The following is a 20,089-nucleotide window of genomic DNA, read 5'->3' as shown; positions in this document are numbered from 1 at the left end:
ACACATACTGTAAAAATCACCTTCCACAAAAACAATTTACATCTGTTATGAGCATTTAAAAAATAAATTACACAGACTTGTCTCATCTTTCCTTTCTTTTTCTTGAGAAAACAAATCTCATCAGTAACATCGACAGGATGTTCGTATCTGTAAACATGGCATGAAGATTCATGTTACCAAGAAACTGTACACACAAAAAATCATCTTGATAAATACTCTGATAAATAAGGATCCTTTTAATTGGCACAAACCAATGTGAACATGTGCGTTCCTGTCCTGCAATCATCTCTAACTTCCTTGCTCTTGGGTTTTTAGTTGAAATTCAGGGATCTGTAAAGATTCAGCCCTGTAAAGATTTTTCAGAGACAAAAATGTGAAGGGTTATGGTTATGATCATAGCCATTTTAGGCTTCTTGCCTAAAACCAAGCACAGGCATCGAACATGGTGCCCTGGTAACAACCCACTGCTGGCACTCAGTACTGAAACTTCTCCTCTGGCTCAATGCGGGCCATGCTTGTCAGGGCTGCAGTACCAGCTTCTGGTCTCCTCGCTGAGTGACGCCAGAGGCTGGTACGTATAGCCAAACCATAAAGCTTCTGGAATTTGAAAGCTGTGCTTGAGATACCGGAGCAGCCCAAGTTTGTACCAACAGACAACGTGGCTGCTGGCAGGATCGAGCGGTTTAACGTGCATAATAAAATGTGGCAATGTGCCCGACTGAGTGTATGGCAGAAAATCCAGGGTAGCAATCTACTGCTGTAAACAGCCTTCAAGCAACTCCAGTAGACCTTTTGCATCTAAGTATGTCTGTGCAGGTAACAGTTAATCATTGATCTTGTACCTACCTAAGCTGAAAGACTGAGTATTTAGGTGCCGATTAAATGGATTCTTCTGAACTTCAGCAACAGCACAGATGGAAAATAAATTACCAGGCCACATGCTGCCACTAAAATAATTAAACATACAGCCACAGTACTGCCCAGCAAGATAAATGCAGTCATTTAAAATAAGCTCTATAAATAAATAAATAAATAAATAGAAAAACTTCCATGTAAACTGAATAAAATGTCACTTCTCTTATAGCGCCCAAAGAGAGAATGGCATTACTAAATAATATAAATCTTCCATACTGTATATATTTCTATATATTATATCTGTTTTGGCATGGCCAGATGGATAGGAAAAAGTAGGATGATTAACTTCATTCCATATTTGTTCTGTTGAAGCCAAGCTCCTGCATTACTATATATTGCTAACCATTCCTATAGCGGTTTGGCCTTTTTACCCATCTTGGATTTTGCGCTCACTTTCCTGGCAGAGCAGGCTGGTTCACCCTTCTTTTGTGCTCTCCATATTTCTCTTGAGCAATCAACAGGTTCATAGAAGCACTTCACTGGCTGCAAGCTGTTTTTTTCATCCTTTGCTTTTTTCAACAAGATTCTTCCTTTTTGAAATGAATGAGGCTTTGCGTCAGGGATGTTATATGAAGCGTGTTGACTTCCTCGGCTCCTGAAATTAATAATAGCAATTATTAATAACTATTATTCAACCTTGCAAAGTGAAAAGTCCCCAAAATGGCCCAAACCCATACATTTTTGAAGACAGAAATAGCCTTGTTTTACAGGACCAGGCTGAAAGTTAAAAACAGAGTTGCAAGATGAATTACATTTCTCAATATGCAAAAGCATCCCTCACTGTAAGAACCCCTACATGTGTTACTGGTGGACGCTTCATGCATGTTCACCTGCACTTTTATTCAGATAGCATTCTGCTGATTTTGGAGTGCTGAGACCTTACTGAGGTCTATAATCTCATAACTTAGTGGTCTACAAGGGATTTTAAAGATGCACATGTTCACAGCAACCTTCTGCAAAGAATGAACATCCCATGGTCTTTGGAAGACCACATAGCACCAAAAACAATTGAAAGTGGGTGCAGGAACTGTAGGAACTTCTTGGTGGACTCTCAGCGCAGCCCTGGGCTGCGGCTGCTACTAACGGCCAGTAGCCCAGGAAACTCCACGCTCTGCCTTTGCGCTGGCCACCCATGTAGGGAAACTGTAGCTTTGCTTTTAGGCTTGATTTGAAACGGGAGAAGAGGAAAGGGGAATACAGAAATTGGTGGGAAGAAGGGTACGAAAGCTTAAAGGCCAAAGTTAAGATGAATTCTTTGTTCTCTCTGTGATGGTTCAGGCCCAGCAGGATTTGCTGAAATCGGTGAGCTCAGGTGGAGTGACAGCACGGTGCCTGGTGCTGCAAAGGCTGAACCATGCCCTCTGCTCTGAAATTTTATGTTGAAACTGCAGTTCCACAGTTTCGCTAAGTAAGATAATTACAGTCCCTTTTAACATAATCTTGAAATGTTTTACAGCAGCAGATACATGTAGTGTAACAGCAGCACTACGAACGTAAGGCACCAGCTCATTTCTGCCCAGCTACTGTGACTGAAGTGAAGAACAGATGTGCTGATGTACAAGTCGATCTCTTAAGGGTTCCCATAGGGCTATTTTCCATAGCTCGTTATTTCTGGAAACCACGTATCTGTAGTATTACTTCTCCAGGGAGTTAAACAATACTGCACACTTGACAAAGCCAGTTTTGGAAAAAGCTGTGGTTGTTCAAGTGCATACAGTGCAAGCCCTCTCCTGCTCTTTAAAAGACCAGAAGGGTGTCATGAAAGCCTCTGTATTTGTTGGTGGGAGGCAGTGAGGGCCAGCCAACAGCACAGGAATTGAGCCTTACCTACAGAACTGTTTTACCCGATTGGCAGCTTTGCCAACCAGACTTCACGATGGGAAAGTTTTTGGGGGAAAATGCCATGCAGGTCCAAGCTGGAACTTGCAGGTGCTGTGCCGTACTGGCCTGGTGCAGGCCTGTGCTCTGACCACTTGCTAGGGGTTAGAAATGACTTGTGTAAATGCACAAGTGTTGGCCACTTTGGTTTACGGTCACTTCTTGGGCTTTGCTGTTACGGTCCATTACTTAGTTGTTGTTAAAAGATGCAGCGCTCTTTTTTTCTCAGCTGTTGTTACGGTGAAAAAGTTACATCATTTACTCCCAAAGCACATGCAGGCATTGTTGCAGGTGATTGCAGGTGATGTTAGCCACTCTTCTGCTGCACTGAGTGATGCTATTAAAACCAGAAGAAGGTCAAGGTTAATATGATCAGAGGGCATTGCCTGAAAGAGCTAAACTGTATTTAAATTGAACGAGTTTATGGTAGAGAAGATGGATGTCTGCCCCTAATTCACAGTCCGGGTAAGAAGGTATCTAAGATGGATGAAGATGCAGGTCACTGCACATGAAATGCAGTGCTGCCAGCTCCAGATGCAGGGAACGTTTTTTCATTGAAAGCAGCAGCTCCTCGATACAAGTGACGATAAGAGACTGAACTTCTACTCAAACACGTTCCTCATCTGCCACATTATGAAGAAAGACTGAAATGAATGGACTAAATGCACCCCATTGCCACAGGCATTTAAGGACAATCCTATTCCTGCTGCATTTCCCAAACATCAGGTATTTTTCAAGGCAGGTCTTATGATTTCAAGAGACCTGATTCTTAGCTTCTTCACAATGGGAGCTGGCATTTAAAGTTGATCTAGGCACAGATATGCTGGCAAGTCTCAGTGCCTTTGAGAAATGGCTAGTGAGCATCAGCAAAGGTCTACCATGCCCTCAGTGGGGCATTTCCTGGAAACAGCCAGGAGAAACTGAAGAAAAGGAACTGGGAAGCAAGGCAGAGGCCTTGGAGGGAGAGGGATTGCAAGTCCAGCCATTGATCCCAAACAACATAAGCCATCAGCAGCCCCAAACCCCCTGAGATTACACTGAATTTTCTGGATGGGTAGTAACACTTCCCAATTTTTTTAACTGGCACATACCATTAAAACCTCATTTTATGTACTGAGCTGAGTCAGAGCTCTTAAAAAAGCTGGTGTGGTGAATGCAAATGCTGGATTCATCCATAGAACACACAGAGCAAAATAAAACTTTCATACCCCTCTGAGCATCCTCTCTTCTATCCTCCCTGCTTTGTAGGACAAGTTAGGATATGTTTAATCTGGTAACTCCAAATAAAGGCTACTACTAAATTCTAGTTTTGACAGTGTCTTTTCAAAGGAGAAGTATATCAGTAGTTAAACAGAAACCTCCAAACAATTTCATATATGCCTTTGAACTCCCACTATTTGTCAGCAAATAATGGGTTTCACCAAACTGTGTTATATTTAGCCCAAAGACTTGTCAGTGGAAGGACTCATCTCACTGAGTCATTGAATTCACTGGTTATATTTTAATTCTATTTTCCTTGTTTCCAGTCATATTAAGACATCTAGAAGCCTGAAAAGTGTATACACAGTCAGCTCAAAGTCTACTTTGGACCATCAAGTTTTTCCATAATCTCAAATCAGTAGGGGAAAAAAAAAGCTATAAAAGCTATGAAAATAAAAAGTAGAAAAAACAAAGCTAAAGCCCAATGCTGTTAATTATTAATGCAAACACTGCTTATCAGCAAAAGGGTACTTGGCCAGTTGCCTGCTAGGGATAAGATATATAAAAACCAAAACCAACCCAGAGAGCAAAAAGCCCTCCCTGCCCAACCCAGTAGGCTAGACGTTGTATTTTTAGTTTATTTTCCAGCCCATCCATCTGTTCATGTGTGTGTCAGTCTTCCAGTAATTCTTGAACCCATTGGTCAAGCACAAACAAATCTGGCAGGGACCCAGAAGTCCCAGACCTGTGGTGACGCAACAGGTTTCATGGCAATGGGATAAAGACCCAAACTCATGTCCCCACTAAGAAAGGTTGCCCTGAGGAAGGGTGCACTGCCTGATCATTGCTTGGTCAAGCAGCACGCGTGATGCTCTGAACCAGCCGCTGGGACTCATGACCAAGTCACAAAGACATGGGAAACCAGCCGCAATTAGTTCTGCTGCTCCTAGGACAGCTGCTTGAGTAACCTGAGATGTTGTTAGTGCCCATGCTTTGTCGGGGCACTTGTTTGCTTGCACGTGATTTTTAAGTCGACAGTGTTCCTGTCAGTTAGGAAATGACAACTGTCTCTCTCCTACCTACAGAATGTTAAAGATATTTTCAGCTGTAACTTGGCCTGTGTTTGCTGAAGGGATTCAAGCACTGTAGCTTTGCAATAGGCTATTGTAGTCAGCAGGAAGGAGACATTCATTTAACAGAAAATTATTCTTTTTTTAATCTTTACAGAATATAAGATTTTAGCTTTGATTTAGCAGAAATCTGTTCTTCTTCTATTACATGACATAGATACAGATCGTACTTGGGTATAGAACGTGATCCAAACCCAACCTGATTCAGGCTTTTGGATAAGGTGAAATGCAAAAGCAGAAATGTAAGCAGGTGAAGTTAGTATCTTTAAGTGAGAGAAAAATAAAAAGATATACATACAGGCATCTGGGTTTCTTATTTAATGAAATGTCTGTAAACTGCAAAGAAAATAGAAATAGGTTATTAATATTAATATTACACTATCAAGTAAAGTACAGGGATAAAATATATGCAGTCTTCAAAACCGTATCTCCATTCTTACCTGCTGTTAAAACTAGAAAAATATTCATGAAAGAAACAGAAAAAAAAATTTCTACAGATTGTTACTCCTCCAACTTGTTACATCTGTTTTTAAAATTTGTAACATGTGAGTTGTTAATGGTTGGATTTTTTCCCCATTATTTTTATCATAACTATAATCAAAGTAAATTGCTAAAGAAGTGTGGGCTGAACAGAGATCTTTCACATTAGATTAAACAGTATGGATACAATGAGAAGTAATTACTGTGTTCAAGATAATTAATAAGGGACAGTGCCTGAATAAGCTGTATTAAATTAACTTCCTCTCAGAGCCTTTAATTTTGCAGTGATACATTTCCTTTACACAAGCGGCTAGGAAACTGCAGCTACGAGCCCTTGGCTCTGCCTACAACAGCACTGAAGGGTGGAGGGCGAGAACGCAAGCGTTTCTCTGCGTTCCCACCCCAAATCCTGAGACCAGCGAGGGACAACGTAATCTCAGTGCCAGCAAAACTTCGCATGACTTCATTTTTTGTAACAGTTTGGGTCACAGCATGGAAACACTTTGTCTAGTCCCCGTTTTAGTGGGGGTCAGGAAAGGAGGTGTTTAATGCCAGCTCAGCCTAAAACGGTCTGGGTACTCAATCAGTTCTTTGTACTGATGCCCCATCAGTGCTACTAGACTGAGCCTTTGAGTATCATTTAATGAAGTCACTGAGCCAAGCAAGTCAGATCTGGCATCTGAAAATGATCGTGTTCTTGTAAATGTTCCCTCTGTCTCTGGTATTGTCCACACTTTGTAGATGGATTTTTGCCCAGCCTAACTTTGCTTGTCATCTGTCTTGGACGGAGTCTGGAGCCATCTCATGGTGTGCTTTTCTGTAATTATCTCCTGAAGGTCAGGCTGGTCAATATTTGGATGGATGACCTTAGAGGAATGCTGAAGTCACTCAGAAAGCAGGGCAGCTGCCTCAAAAATCAGTGCCTTCCCCAAGGGACACTGCTAAGCCAGGGATCCCAGTAAACACATCAAGAGCAGGGGAGATGATTTAATACTGGGGCCCATCTTTACAGCCCCCCTCAGTGTTCTCACAGACACTGTTTGAGATGTCCTGTGCTAGATTTCAGCACATCTACATTTATTCAGGTCTTCCCTAAAGTTCTTTGTCTTCCAAGTGGCTATGGGAACCTTAGCTTTCCACCATTACATACCTGTTCAGTGCTGAGCATGATCAAATGCCTCTCCTCTCGCCTCCTGGGATGAGCAGTTACTTAGCACAGGCAGCATGGGGTATTCATTTAAACTGAAATGTTCTTTGGAAGTCATGTGGATAAAACTTGCCATATAAATGTAACGCATTGTAGGGAAAATACTCAGTTTAAGTATTAACAATGAAGGCTTTTAAAGAAATCATGTATTTTAACAAACAATGTTCAGACAACCTTGGTTTCTCATCTGTGGGGGAAGGCCTGTGGGAATCCATTCACCATTTCTAAGAGTCCCGTGACAGGTAACTACAGAAAGCAAGCCGATTTGCCAGCAGGCTGACATGTCCTCTGTGGGGATCCACATCTTTCCTGAAAATCTTTAGGCATCTCCAAAAAACTGCCAAGTCACTAACTGACATAAAGGAAAGTGTTTGTTGCAAAGGTAACAGCAGCAATAGCCAAAGCTGAAAAAAACAAATTAGATCTGGGAAACAGTTCATTATTCTCTGCTCTCCCTTTGCCATCTTTGGCTATTGCTGCTCTTACACTCTCCGCTCCTTTCACTCAAGTGAAGTGGCAGTTTCAAATGTCAGTAAAATGGTCTAAAGAAACGCTTTACAAATCCAGATCTGACTGGAGTCGCAATTAACCTGACTGCTGAGCCCACCCGTATTCAAAGTCAAGTACTTTCCCTCCGGCGGTGGGTGACAATGAAGGGAAGGACTTGCTGGCTTACCACGTGCTCGCTGATGTCGGTGTGGTTGCACACCATCTGCTGATTTTGGTAATATTCTAGCTGCCTTTCTGCCAGATCCACACGCTGCAACAGGTTCTCAATGAAGTGCTGGAGCCTGGCTTTTCCCCGCACTTCTTTTTCTGCCGCTTCTTCCAGGAAGTGGTTGAAAGTAACAACTTCTCTGCAAGACAGAAACATTGCAAAGAGGCCACATTTAGACAACAGGAAGGGCCCTGATCTCGCTGCTGTCAAAAAATTACTGATGCTTCTCCTGTTTTTCATGGCCATAGCCTACGGTGGCTAATTACCGTCCTTCACCTCTGTTAAGAGATTTCAACCTTTTTGTGAACACCTAGTGAAGATCTGGAACCCTGAATACTGAATTTAAGTTTATGGGCAGTGGGTTTGGGGTTTTTTGTCACATTATTAGGTCTCTTGGAAATAGTCCTTAATGGTCCACAGGGTAGAAATGTCATTAAGCATCACCTCTCGAGGTATCTGGAGACAGCTACAGCCTCCTTTTTTTTTTTTTTTTTACTTACCCATGTAAGTATCAGCCCTGAAACATGAAGAGAAGTGGATGAACCCCCAAATTCATCTTCCCAGTTCATCATAATCTTAACAATGGTAGTTTAACGTTGCTTATGCAAGCATTAACAATGCTTGTTTAACGGTGGTTCCTAAGTTAAAAGAGCTACTGTGGCTATAAAACTTAATTTTGGCTGTAATCTTGCAAGTACATCAAAGTGCAGTGTTATGATCTGGAGCTAGTGGGAGCACAGTAAGATTAACAGATAATCTACAGATTACAGACCAAGGAGTATGTGTGTGGGAAGAGCAAGTTTTAGGCCAGCAGTTTAGAAATGTTTCTTGTCTGGTAACATGCTTGGAAGAAACAGATAGCACCGCTGACTGTGAAAGGTCCCAGCTCTGTACTGAGACATAGCTCATTTTAAGTGCTCTGCATACTATCAGTTTACTATCAGTAATTAGGCCACCACTTGGACCTCTGATATCAGGAGTTTCTGGGTGGGAGAAGTTTGGTTACAGAGTGAAGCATGTATTACAAAAAATGGCAAACCTGAGCATGTAGGACTTTCCCAGTTAATAAACGCCTGGATAAACAGTTCTTGCTCTGCCAACTAAGCTGTGTTAATTTTTGCTTTGTACAAAGGGGTGGGAGTTGGGGGAACCAGTGCTTGCCAAATGAAAAGGGCATGATTGCTTGGTAGAAATACATCACCTGAGGAAAAAGTGTTTTAAGCCAAAACTAGGAAACAGTTTGTAGAAATAAGAGCCTTACAAAGCTTAGCTTGTTTATAACAAATCTAAAGTTTCTCAGAGTTTCATTGTTTTAACTCAGTATAGTTGTAGATAATTGGTTTAACTCAGTACAGTTGTTTTAACAGTGAGCTGTTTTGTGCTAAGAAGAGTTAGGCACAAGTGGTCAGCTGTGGAAATTCACCATCTGGGATTCGGGCTGGGTGTGCCTGCTCTAAATCACAGTAGAGTGCAGCAAGAGGCTGTTTGCACAGCTGATCTAATGGTAGGAATGAGGTAAAAACAAGCATGTATTGCTTGGACAAAGAACATCAGTGAATATTAGTTTTTATTAACTTACCCACAAAATCTGGCTTAAGAAACAGAGTACCTTGTTTGTTAAGCTTAGCTAATCCATTCCATTTCAAGACTCTACAGTTTCTGTGATTATTAGCTTGCCCAGAGTGACCTGGTAATAAAAAGCCTGAAGAACGCTTAGGAAGAAGCCAACCTAAACTCATTAAGGACGATTTTAGGGCTTTATTCTCACCGCATGGACAGCATTGTAACTTCTTTGATTTCATGGTGCCATTCTGTGTTTGTGTTAGCATATTGGCAACCCAAAGCCCTTGGCACTCTGGCGGGCTCCTCTTTTACAGTGGACAGGAAGCTCAAAAGGACAGAAACTCAGCAGGTCGGCTCCAAATCCCTTACCCTTCGGGTAAGGAAGGAGAGCTGCGCGTGGCTGCCGGCCCTCCCGCGGGAAGGCTGGGGCAGAGTGGGGAGCTGCCAGCCTGGGGCACCATGAGGATATACCTTCCGGAGCCGCGGCTGGCTCGTGCATTTCGCTGCATTGGGAAGCCATGAGCATCGAGGACTTGGCATTTGGTTTTAAAAGGGTGATAGTTTCATGAATGCTAACATCTGTAATTGTGTCAGCAAAGGTAATTCAAAAGCATTCATTAATCACCTGCTCCATGGCGTGAATAAATCACCCACAAATTTTCCTTTCCTACAAATATCTCCTTAGTGAGCTGTGCTACTTTCCTTTCAGCTGAAGTGGTACCAGCACTCTGTAAATTCCCTTTATAAAGACAGGAGCCAGAATATACCCACCCACTAGGTCTTGGTCACAAGCCTTGTCCTAAGCAGCACTTCTGTTAGTTCAGCTACCTTCTTTGTTTCCACTTCATTCTCATCTCTCAGAAGAACAACAGCAAGCCCCAAGGAATGACTGCTAATAAGTGTCTCTGCTTGCTCCAACGCCTCTTCCTCAGAGAGTGCGCTCCGTGCCACAGCTATGCCTTGGTTACCTGAAGGGAATTCCCAGAAGAAATTTTACCCTCCTCCCACCATGAACAATAGGGAAATGGCTCAAAGAACTTGTGTAGCTTCCTGCAGCAGCTGTTTATCTGTTTAATTGCCTTTCTTGTCTCTTGTAGTTTACCCAGACTTTTTCTTAGCCATACTGATGACCTTCTCCCTTCAATTCTATTTCTAAAGAGCTGTGATGATTTTTTGCTTATGTTCTTTATTTTACTTTCAACTTATTTCTTCAGGCCTCTGCCAATTTTGGGAGATAAATTATGTGATACTATTTCTATCTTTTACTCTCTGCTCTTATGCTTGTGGAAAGATGGATGTTCACGGAGGTCAGATGCTGCTCCTCATGAAGTCGGGGAAAGCTGAGCCCGTGAATATTGTGGGGCCCAGTTGGCAGAGGCATAAACCAGAGCGCAGCAGCATGGGCCCACTGGGCTCTGTGTCTTGACAGAACAGCCTTGTCAGCAGCGCTCACCTGAAACAGGAATCATTTGTTAAAGCCTGGCTCAGACCTGAAATGTTGCCCTTTCTAATGAGAGGTCTCTGCTACCCTGCGCAGACTATTCTACATCTGGTTCACTGCTGCTATATTAGGAAAAGGTTATGTAGAGTTATTAACTCCCCTTGAACTCCTCTGCTCTCAGCATCATCTCTTTCCCACTCTGCTGTGCTCCTCCATTTGCTCTCTGCCCTTCAGCCTGCAGGCTCCTGCCCCTTTTTGCTCAGCTGCACCCTGGCACTTGCTGTAGCACCATAGCTCTAGATGCTGCCACTAAATTTTATGAGCAGAGTAGATGATGCTCGGTGCAGCTCAGATCTCTGTAAATTCTGTAATGGATAGCAGAGTGATCTCATCTGTTTGCTCATAGTTTACTATACTAATATTAAGGTATGCTGTATAGCAAAATATTTTGTTAAGGGCTGTGACTGGGCAGCAGGGAGAAAGGTGGGTTTCTTGCTTTGTCTTGGGTGCTCTTGTCAGACAAAACCTTTCAGGAGGAGGGATCGCTGCTGCTGCCCAGAAAGCAGAGGGCACATTGAACTGCCAGCAGCTTATGGTGACAGAGTGAGGCAAGCAAGAGGGAAAGACAAAGCAAACAAGGGGGATGCAACCCGGGAGGTGTCCAAGAGGAGCAGGAGGTGCCTGTACTGCCAGACTGCCGGAGAAGAGCTCTTCCCAGCGCCAGAGGAGTCCGGGAGGAATTTATTGCAGTGCAGCAGGCAACTCGGAGGTGCTCAGCTGAAAGAACAAGTGCAGAGGGAAGGATCACTGTAGGCAAGAAAGACTTGCTGCCAAAGCTTTTATTTTAATCTGCCTCTGCCAGGGAGTTAACCTGTTCTAGTTAACCAGACTTAACTACTTTGGCATTTTGCATCCCAACTGCAGCCTAGCTGCCCTCATGGAAAAACTGCAGCCAGCCTGCCTTGAAACTTTTCCTGAAACTTTTTTTATGGAGGCTGTTGTCATGAAACAGCATGAGCTGTGGTAAATAAAGTTGTAAATCATAGACTGACTAGGTGGCATTTTTCTTCTGCCTTTACCACTAGGTTATACAGTGCTCCTTGCAGGACTAGCGAGCTGCAGTTCTAGCTTACCGGAGCAGTTGCTGGCATGTGGACCCTGCAGATACCCTTAGCATTTGTATGGCTTTCAACAGTTAAGCATGTGACACACAGAGTAGATGCAGAGGTTGGGACAGCTCCAGCTCCTTAACAACTGACAAGGGCTAATGATTTCTCACATTGCGACCAAGCCCTCCTACAGATGCATAATACTGGTCCCAGGACTATTTACAGCAACTTCGACACCTGCAACTGCTCTGTAGGTGGAGACAAGCACGAGGCTCTACACAGATTCTGCACCCAAGTATCAAATCCCTTTAGAGAACAACATTTGGAATAACTCTGCCTAAAATCAATATAAAACCAAACACTTATTTTACTTGAAGATGGGGAAATTTCACAAGTGATTTACTTGTGAAAATATTTAAAATATGTACACTCATTAAGTACACTGACCTCATCCATCACGCCGTTGGCGTTACTGCCTAAAGGCTGCTATCTGTTATTCATTCGGTTGTGGTTTCACATTCCTACACCACTATCAGCACATTTGATTTATGAGGTTCACACCTCCTCCCCTCAGAAAGTTATCGTCCTACCAGTTGCACCCATTCAGTGGGCTGTACTCTAGATCTGAGCCCTGAACTTACTGGGGCGACACTGTGAAGATCAAAATGCTTTATTTCACAGAGCCATTCTGTGGGATAGTCATGCTACATGTGAACCAATGCTGCTGGGGGGAGTAAGCTCTCAAGTGGGAAGATGAAAGGAAACAGGGAAGAAGGAGTGGGACCACCTGAAACTGAGGGTGGAAGAACAATGTGTAATTGCGGTCGTATTCCACTTAAAGCAAAATCAAAACTGTTTTGTTCTACAACTGAAATTTGTATTTTAAGGAAAGACGTTGTTTTAAAGCATCAATTGCAGTGATCTCTAAGAGCCAACTCTCAATCCTGTTGTCAAGATGACTTGCACAGATAGTTCCATTAGTTGCAAATTTAAGGTGAAGCGACTGGTAAGAATAACTACTCCCCACCACAGCTATTCCGAAATAGCCCTTGCACTCCAGGCTATGCCAGAGCAGAGGCATGACCAGACAGTCTCAAAACAAATGCATTAGACTGGTTAAAGAAATTACTGTCAGAGATATGGCAGGATACTACATCAATGCTCTTACCCTATAATTAGGAGACAAAATGAAATTAAGTCACCACTGAAGGTAGCTTCCAGTTGAGGACCACAACTTCAAATGCTTACCCTGTTCAGACTTACTGAAAATCAAACTCTACCAGTTTCATTTTCTTACATAACCTCCAGAAACAAGCCTCTCGGTGTCCTCTAGAAGTTAAGCTCATAGCTCTTTTTAGTTTCAATGATTTTCTTGGTATCTTATTCAACACAGTCTTATTCCCTTTAGGCAGGCTTCTGTGTTATCTTTAAGATCACAGTACTTGCTCTGAGTTGCATTCTCCTTCATCAGACATTGAATAATCCCTTTTGGGGCACATTTTCTAATTAAATCATTCCTTTGCTCAGCAGCTCTGCTGAAAGCTTGACCCTGTAGCCATCATTTGTCAAAACTGTCCAGGGCCCAACTGAGGCAGGTTGGTGATCTGGGACCTGTCTTTGGTAGCTGTGCCTGCTTCTCTAGAACATCCAGTTTTCTTTTTTCTCCCCAAATAATAATAATAATAATAAAAAAGCGCTGGCCTTTTGACTTTCTAAATATGAGAATAAGTGGCACAAGAGTGACTGCTGCAAGACTCTTCTGTGCCTAGAGTAATACTACTTCAACTATGTATTAGTATAGTTAGCGCGGTACCTCCACCTGTCCTACTCCTCACCACAGTTCATCTCCACGAGGGCATCACGCTAGTGTAACAGCATGTTACAGGCATTTTTGTAAGGGAACAGAAATAAAATTCAACTAAAAAGGTATCTTCAGTTTATCTCTGCCTTTGTTGGACTGCTATAGGCTTTATTTAAAACAAACAAAAAATAATTAACTGCCAAGTGTAAAGAAATAACCTTACTGACCCTACAAACTCTTCAAATGGGCAGCCCTGTGCCTGCTGGTGGCCTAAACCAACATTCCTCCCTCTCATCGGAATGAGAGGTCAACAGTAAAAACTCATAGTGCTATAATTTGAAATTAGTGCTTTGATTAGCAACAACAATGTAACTCTGAGAAGAATTCACTCCCTATAGAGTTATGAAGTTTACAGATTTGCTGCTTGCTTTGGAGAACACAGCAGAGAAACCAGCTTCTGACAATGCGGCCACTTGGTGCATCACAGTTTTTATGTATCTGCCTCACGTGCTTGGTCCAGGCAAAGGCTCAGGACATACGGGCTTTTACAGGTAGAACAGAGAGGTAGAAATGAAATTCCCTTGAGTCAAAGTGACCTCAGGTCTACTGCCTCTGCTGAGGACTGCCAGAGCCACAGCAGTGCAATGTCTGCCTTCACTAGGCTGGGCACAGAGGAAAGATGTGAGGCCTAAAAGAGCTCCATCTCCTTATTCAGGAAACCCAGATGTTTAAACAAAGAATTTAGATCTCTCCTCCCTAAGCCTTCTTGGGGCTTCCTAATAAAATTAGGCTTGCTAATGCACATTCTTCCTTTCCCTTAGCTTTCCTGTTTGACTTCACAATCAGACCCATTATCCAAAGTGCAACTGTACTGTTATTTTCTGTCATATTCTTGTATACCCTTTAAAAGCAGAAGTTTCTTAAATCCCAACTTTTTTTTTTTTCCATCACCAATTTATAGGTCAGGAGTGATGGTTAAACCTGCAAACACATCCTCTTCTACCTTCTGTATCTGGTTAATTCTTTCATTCTTACATGTAGAAGCAGGTCTAGCCTAACAGCCCAGATAGGTCCCTGGCTTATCTGGGCACATTTTATAAAGATGAAAATATACTGGATTGTTAAATTCAGTATTATGGAGTAATTTGATCACTGATAGTGATTGCCCATTCATATAAGATACTGACAGAGTAGGTGGACATGGAGGAATACTCAAATATGGGCCCAGTATAAACTTCTGTAAATTCTTTATCAGAACATTGTTATTTTTCAAGAGTTACTTGAAAGGATCCCCATAAAAATTTTCAGCTTCTTCTCTAGAAGAGCCTCCAAAGAAGAGTTTTTGTGACCTTATCTAAGATTTGGACTAGACTTCCACCTCCCCACCCCCCCCTTTTGGATAGTTTGTGGGGTTGTTTTAGTTTGGTGGGGTTTTTTTTTTACCCTCAGACCAATCTAGAGTAGCCATACCTCTGTCTGAGATCTAGAAGTGCATATTGATTATAAGCCCTTTCTTGCCTTCACATGCACCATATTCCATGATCTCTGGTAGTGGGGACAACCATTCAGAGACCAAGGGAAGACTGGTTTCCTCTGCTTCCTTAGAAATAAGATAAGAAGGTGTTTCAGGGAAGAAGGTCTTTTCTTTTTCCTCCTACAAAGGAGAAAGAGGAACAAATTTTCAGCTACAGTGGCTCAATATCAATGCTAGTTCTGGGAAAAGTTATCCATATTCACAAGATTGCGTATGAAAAAAAAAAATCCAAAGAAACTGATGAAAGCATTTATTTCTGAAGGTCAGCAAGTATCAAAGCAGTCCCTAAGGGCTGCCTTTGACTTTCCACAATCTGCAGTGAGAACTCCTGCTTCTGCAATTTCCATTAAGCAGTTTTGTTTGGCTTTCTAATCACCTGGACTTCTTCCAGAAATCAAAGCCAAAGTTGAGATCCTCCTTTTTTGACGGAGAAAGTCCTTTCAGCACACCAAATAAGTAAGTTTTTGAACACACAAAGGAATGAGTACATAGACAGGTCTCAGAATTTACCAACAGTCCATAAGAAAACCAGACAAGTGACACTTGTTACCAGAGTCATGAACATCTTTTCTTCTCCCCTCTACCAGAGGATACCATCCAGTGCCTCCCGGCTACTGGTGCAAAGCTAAATGTCCCAGACATTTTCAGAGGTTCAAATCTGAAAAGCTGCCCCTATAAGTACTAGTCCTGCTTTTACAAAGCATTATTATATCTACCTTCCTTCTCAATTTGCTAAATACATATAAAAGGTCATTACCTTTTAATTGGGAAGCCATACAGTGCATTTTTCTATGGCACTATCCCTTGTTATCTTCCAAGAGGGGAAATGCAGGAACCATTTGAACAAGGGAAGACAAAAAAAACCCCAAACATTTTCAGTTTTTCCTAGGTGAACTCTACCTATTCTTGCACCCTGCCTACCCTCCCAGCCTCCTCAGAGTACCTTCATAGTAACTTCTAAGAGGCAATGCTATGGGGCTAGGCACAGGCACATGGAAGAACATACTATTACTCTCCTCTTTCCCCCTGGGTACTCTGGGCTGATATTCTTTCATCCTACCCACTAGCAAGCATTAGGCTCATTTACCTTTCGAAGTTAACACACCACTGTGCAGTACCTATTCATTCATTCTTATTGATGCTTTTATTTCCAAGTTTTTTTTATCGTCTTTATTTAAAGCTGAAGCAGGCTAGAGGTAATCCTACAAGAGCAATACCCTGGGTACTCGGGTGAAGTCTCTTGTACAACTACCTCTTTTGATTAGTGTTTCTTACTAGTCAAATAACCTTCAGTCTTCCCTGTGACACCAACTTAGGAGCTACCTCCTCACCTGCTTATGCATTCAGCCTCCTCCTTCAGAGATGGCTAGAATTGTAACAGCAGTTGTCTGAGCTCCTGCCCCTTTCCTGGGCCTGGCAATGTCCTGGTGTGAAGGACAGTGTTTCCCCACTTTCCTCTCATTCTGTGTTCAGTCTTTTCTGGCCTCAGAACCACAGCCTGCCACTGCTGCTAGCAAGGGGCAAGCAGCCTCTTCCTCATGCCTTTTCCCAATATAGTTAAAAATTGCAACTTTTGCTGCCTTGTTCTTTTGACAGATCAGTGTCCTTTGCCATCCTCCCCACATCATACCCATTCTTTCTACCCAGATAACTCTACTGCCCCCTTCCTCTTCTTCCACAAGCTCTTTTCTTCTTCTGCAGCACTGCAGAACTCTGGTTTTGCTCCACTGAATGGTTTCTGCTTTCTCCTGACAGTCACGTTTTTCCTGTGGATCTCAAGCCTTGAATTTTAAAAACACATTCTGTGTTTAGTTTGGGGTAAGATTCATACCGCTTAATTTTAGATATCTGAAGTTCAGCATCTAGTCTAAGATGGCTGCTTACCTGAGGTCCCCCTCTCGTCCATAGAGGAAGGACCTCCACAGAGCAATCCCTCCCCCTCTATGATACTTTTCTAGAAGAAGTAGGATGAATCACGCTGTGAAAGAGCCCATAACGGGGGTTTGGCTAGATGGGAATACCAAAACTGCGTCAAACTGTAAGTTATCTTCATGGCCTCCTTCCAGCATACTTTCAAATCTGTCTCAGTTCCACTATTATCTTTAGCTTCATCTTGAGTCCTTCAATCTTCTCTTCCATGAGGATCACCTGATATTTCAAAAATCAGAGGTTCTGCTGAATATCCTTTCAAGGAAGGTACACACCCCAGAGGCATGTGTATCCCACCACCTTTGCTGTCCCCTCTTCTAGGAAATCTATAGCACTGCCTGAAGATAGATGGCTCCTACTTATATAGGAGCCATCATCATCTTTTCTTTCTAGTCCTTAGACTACAGGAAGGAACGATGAAAGCCCTCCAAACTTCCTACACTGAACTCCTACACCACCTTCCTTATTTCTTTTAAGATCAGCGTCATGGCAACTGGCACCTCTCATCTTCCTCTTGTAAGCTGATGGAATGTTTAGAAGCACTCCATTACCAAGGCTCTTTATCTGCATTCCTCTAAAATAAGTTGTGTTGCTCTGAAAAGCCTGAAAGGTTTCAGGAAGTGCTGAATAAACTAAGTAGTTCATGTATAAATAATGTATCAGCTATCACTACATTTTTAATGGATGCATCACAAACATATTTTTAGATGGCCTAGGTTAGTCAGAACGACTCTGGCATCTGCTTCCCATTCCCATGTAAGCGATTCCAGTTTGACAGTTCTGTGTCCATCTAAAACAGCTACTTGACCTTTTCAGCACGGTCTCCAGTACAGCTTTGCCGCTGCACGGGAGACCATCCTGCTCCACAGGCAGCTGGCTGACCACTGTGGGATGACTTCAGGGAAAAAGATGCTATTCGGTATTCTTTCCTACTTCCTCCAGCACTTATCCACCCATCTCTTCTTAAAAAGATAACGGAATAGAGGTGTAAATCAGATTACACACTGATGATAGCTTCTACTTGTCCCTACCCCCATGAAACCAGGGACACAACACAGGCATTGGAGAGTGTAAAAGTTAGTCACAGGGGAGTCAGGCATGAAATCCACCTGCGCGGGGAGCTGTCCCCTGCCTTGCAGGGGACATGATCACATGGGCTCCAACTCTAGAAACACAGTGATCAGCAGCTGGTGAGCACCAGGCCCTTCAATAATCAGCAAGCAACCGAACCATCCCCTCTCGTCTCCCCCGAAGGCTTTCAGTCGCGCAGGTGCTGGCCAGCCCGCGCGAAGCCATCAGCTCTCGCCTCCCCACTTACTCCTCTTTCCGATGAAGCTCCTCCTCGGACTCGGTGAGGCGCTGCTTCAAGGCTGCGATCATCTCCACCGCCACGTCCACCTGCCTGCTCAGGGCCCGCTCCCGTCGCTGCACCTCCTGCTTCTTCTGGGACAGCTGCACAAAAGCCGCCCGCACCTCCAGCAGCTCCGCCGTCTTCTGGGCCAGCTCTTTGGTAAGCTTGTCGATTCGCTTCTCGATCGTTTTGTCCACGGCCTCTACCATCCTGTTAAACTTTTCTCTGACGTGTGCCTCGAAGGAGGCTTTGGAGTCAGCGGCCGGGAGGCCGGGTTTAGAAATCTGCTCGCCGGGAGAGTCGGCCGGCACATAGTTCGCCAGGTAGGAGACGGGCCGCTCCGCTTCCAGCTCCAGAGGCTGCCCGCGCTTTGCGCTCTCGCAGGACGCATCGCAGAAATTCAGGTAGGAGCCTTTGTGCTGTACGGGCCCGCCGGGGCTGCCCAGGCTGCCCTGGGCGGCGGGCTCCGGCGGGGAGATCAGCTCCGCGTCTTTCAGGGGCGCAAAGAGGCCGCCCTTGGTCAGGAGGCTTCTCTCCTCGTAGCTGTGGCTGTACTCCAGGTGCGCCCGCAGCGAGGACAGGCTCCTGAACCGGCTGTGGTCGCCGCATCGCGGGCAGCGGAAGGGGAGGCAGACGCTGACGCTGCCGAGCGGCTCCTGCCAGGGCTGCCTGCCTTCATCCCGGGCCGTCTGTTGCATTCCTCGCCGGGCCCTGGCGGGGAGACGAGAGCCCGCGTTCACGCCCGCCCGGGGCCGGCCCGGCCCGGCAGGCCCGCCGGCAAACTTGGGAAACTTTCCCGCTGATTTCTCAGGGCTACCGCGCCATCTCCGCCCGGGGAGGCTCTCGCCCGGCGCGGCCAGCCGCAGGGCCCCGGCGACGCGACGCGACGCGACGCGGCTGCGCTCCGCTCCGCTCCCCTCGGCCGCCGCCGCCGCCCGGGCCTTGCCGGGGCGGAGCGGGCCCCAGGCGGCCGCAAGGTCGCCGCCCCCGCACTCACCGGACTTGTTGCTGGTGGCGGTGCCGCGGGCGGCGGCGGCGGGGCGGCCGTTTGCAGCAGAGCCGTAAATCAGGCCGAGCGCCGCGCCGCCGCCACACGCTCTCGCCGCCCGGCCGCCGCCGCGGGGCGGGCACGGGGCGGGGCGGGGCGGGGCGGGGCGGGGAGCGGGCGGGCCGCCCCGGGGGGCTCTGGCTACCGGCTGCCGCTGGGTGCCGGGGGCGGGACCAGAGCGGGCGGCGCAGGCCCGGCTGAGCCCAAACGGGGCCGGGAGCCGGGCCGTTCCCCTGCCCGGGAGCCGTCTCCTGCCCCCGCCCGCCCTGCGCACCCGGTCGTCGGGATTTGTGGGGCTTTGCGGGGGTCTCTCCGCGGTCCTAAACAGGCAGGCAGCTGGGTGGGTGTGCTGGGCAGGGGCTGAGGCAACGGCAACTGCTTGAGCAGCAGGAGGAGACTGACACGTGCAAATAGGTGTAACCTGGCCTCGGCTTGCTGGCAGTACAGCTGTGCCTGGTTTTTTAAAACCATACTTAATAGCCAGAAAGATTTTTTTTTTTTTTTTTTTTTGGTAAATATGACCCTCGTTTAGCCTCAGGATTTAGGGAGGGGGAGTCAGCTAGTAATGGGGTTTCCGCTTTGAGCATGCGGAGCGGATGTTACGGGCCTTAGAGCGTGCTGCCGGTGGGTCCCCTCAATAGGGGACTGTGCCTTGAAGCTGCTTTTTGATACCACAGATGCGTGTCTATTTTTACAAATTTTCGGAAACACGAGCAAGGCCGATTGCAGAGTAGTAGCCTTCGTGAGGTAGTAGTGAAATACTGCTCTTCTAAAATCTAGTGCTT

The 20,089-nt window shown here is 45.0% G+C and overlaps 1 protein-coding gene across 1 annotated transcript; it reads right to left on the bottom strand.

Annotated features, from left to right (window-relative positions):
- Positions 1-1,257: 1,257 nt before the first annotated feature.
- Positions 1,258-18,954, bottom strand: ZNF365 (zinc finger protein 365). Its single transcript, XM_009480000.2, has 4 exons — positions 18,224-18,954; positions 7,487-7,667; positions 5,422-5,459; positions 1,258-1,510 (listed from the first exon to the last, which is right to left on the bottom strand). The coding sequence occupies exons 1-4, from the start codon at positions 18,952-18,954 to the stop codon at positions 1,264-1,266; spliced, it is 1,197 nt and encodes a 398-aa protein (XP_009478275.2). The 3' UTR covers positions 1,258-1,263.
- Between the last annotated feature and the right edge of the window lie 1,135 nt (positions 18,955-20,089).

The sequence above is a fragment of the Pelecanus crispus genome, chromosome 10, assembly GCF_030463565.1.
Source record: "Pelecanus crispus isolate bPelCri1 chromosome 10, bPelCri1.pri, whole genome shotgun sequence".
In the NCBI taxonomy this organism is placed as follows: Eukaryota; Metazoa; Chordata; class Aves; order Pelecaniformes; family Pelecanidae; genus Pelecanus; species Pelecanus crispus.
Note: the sequence above shows the minus strand (reverse complement) of the source record. Positions and strands in the feature narration are given on the sequence as shown.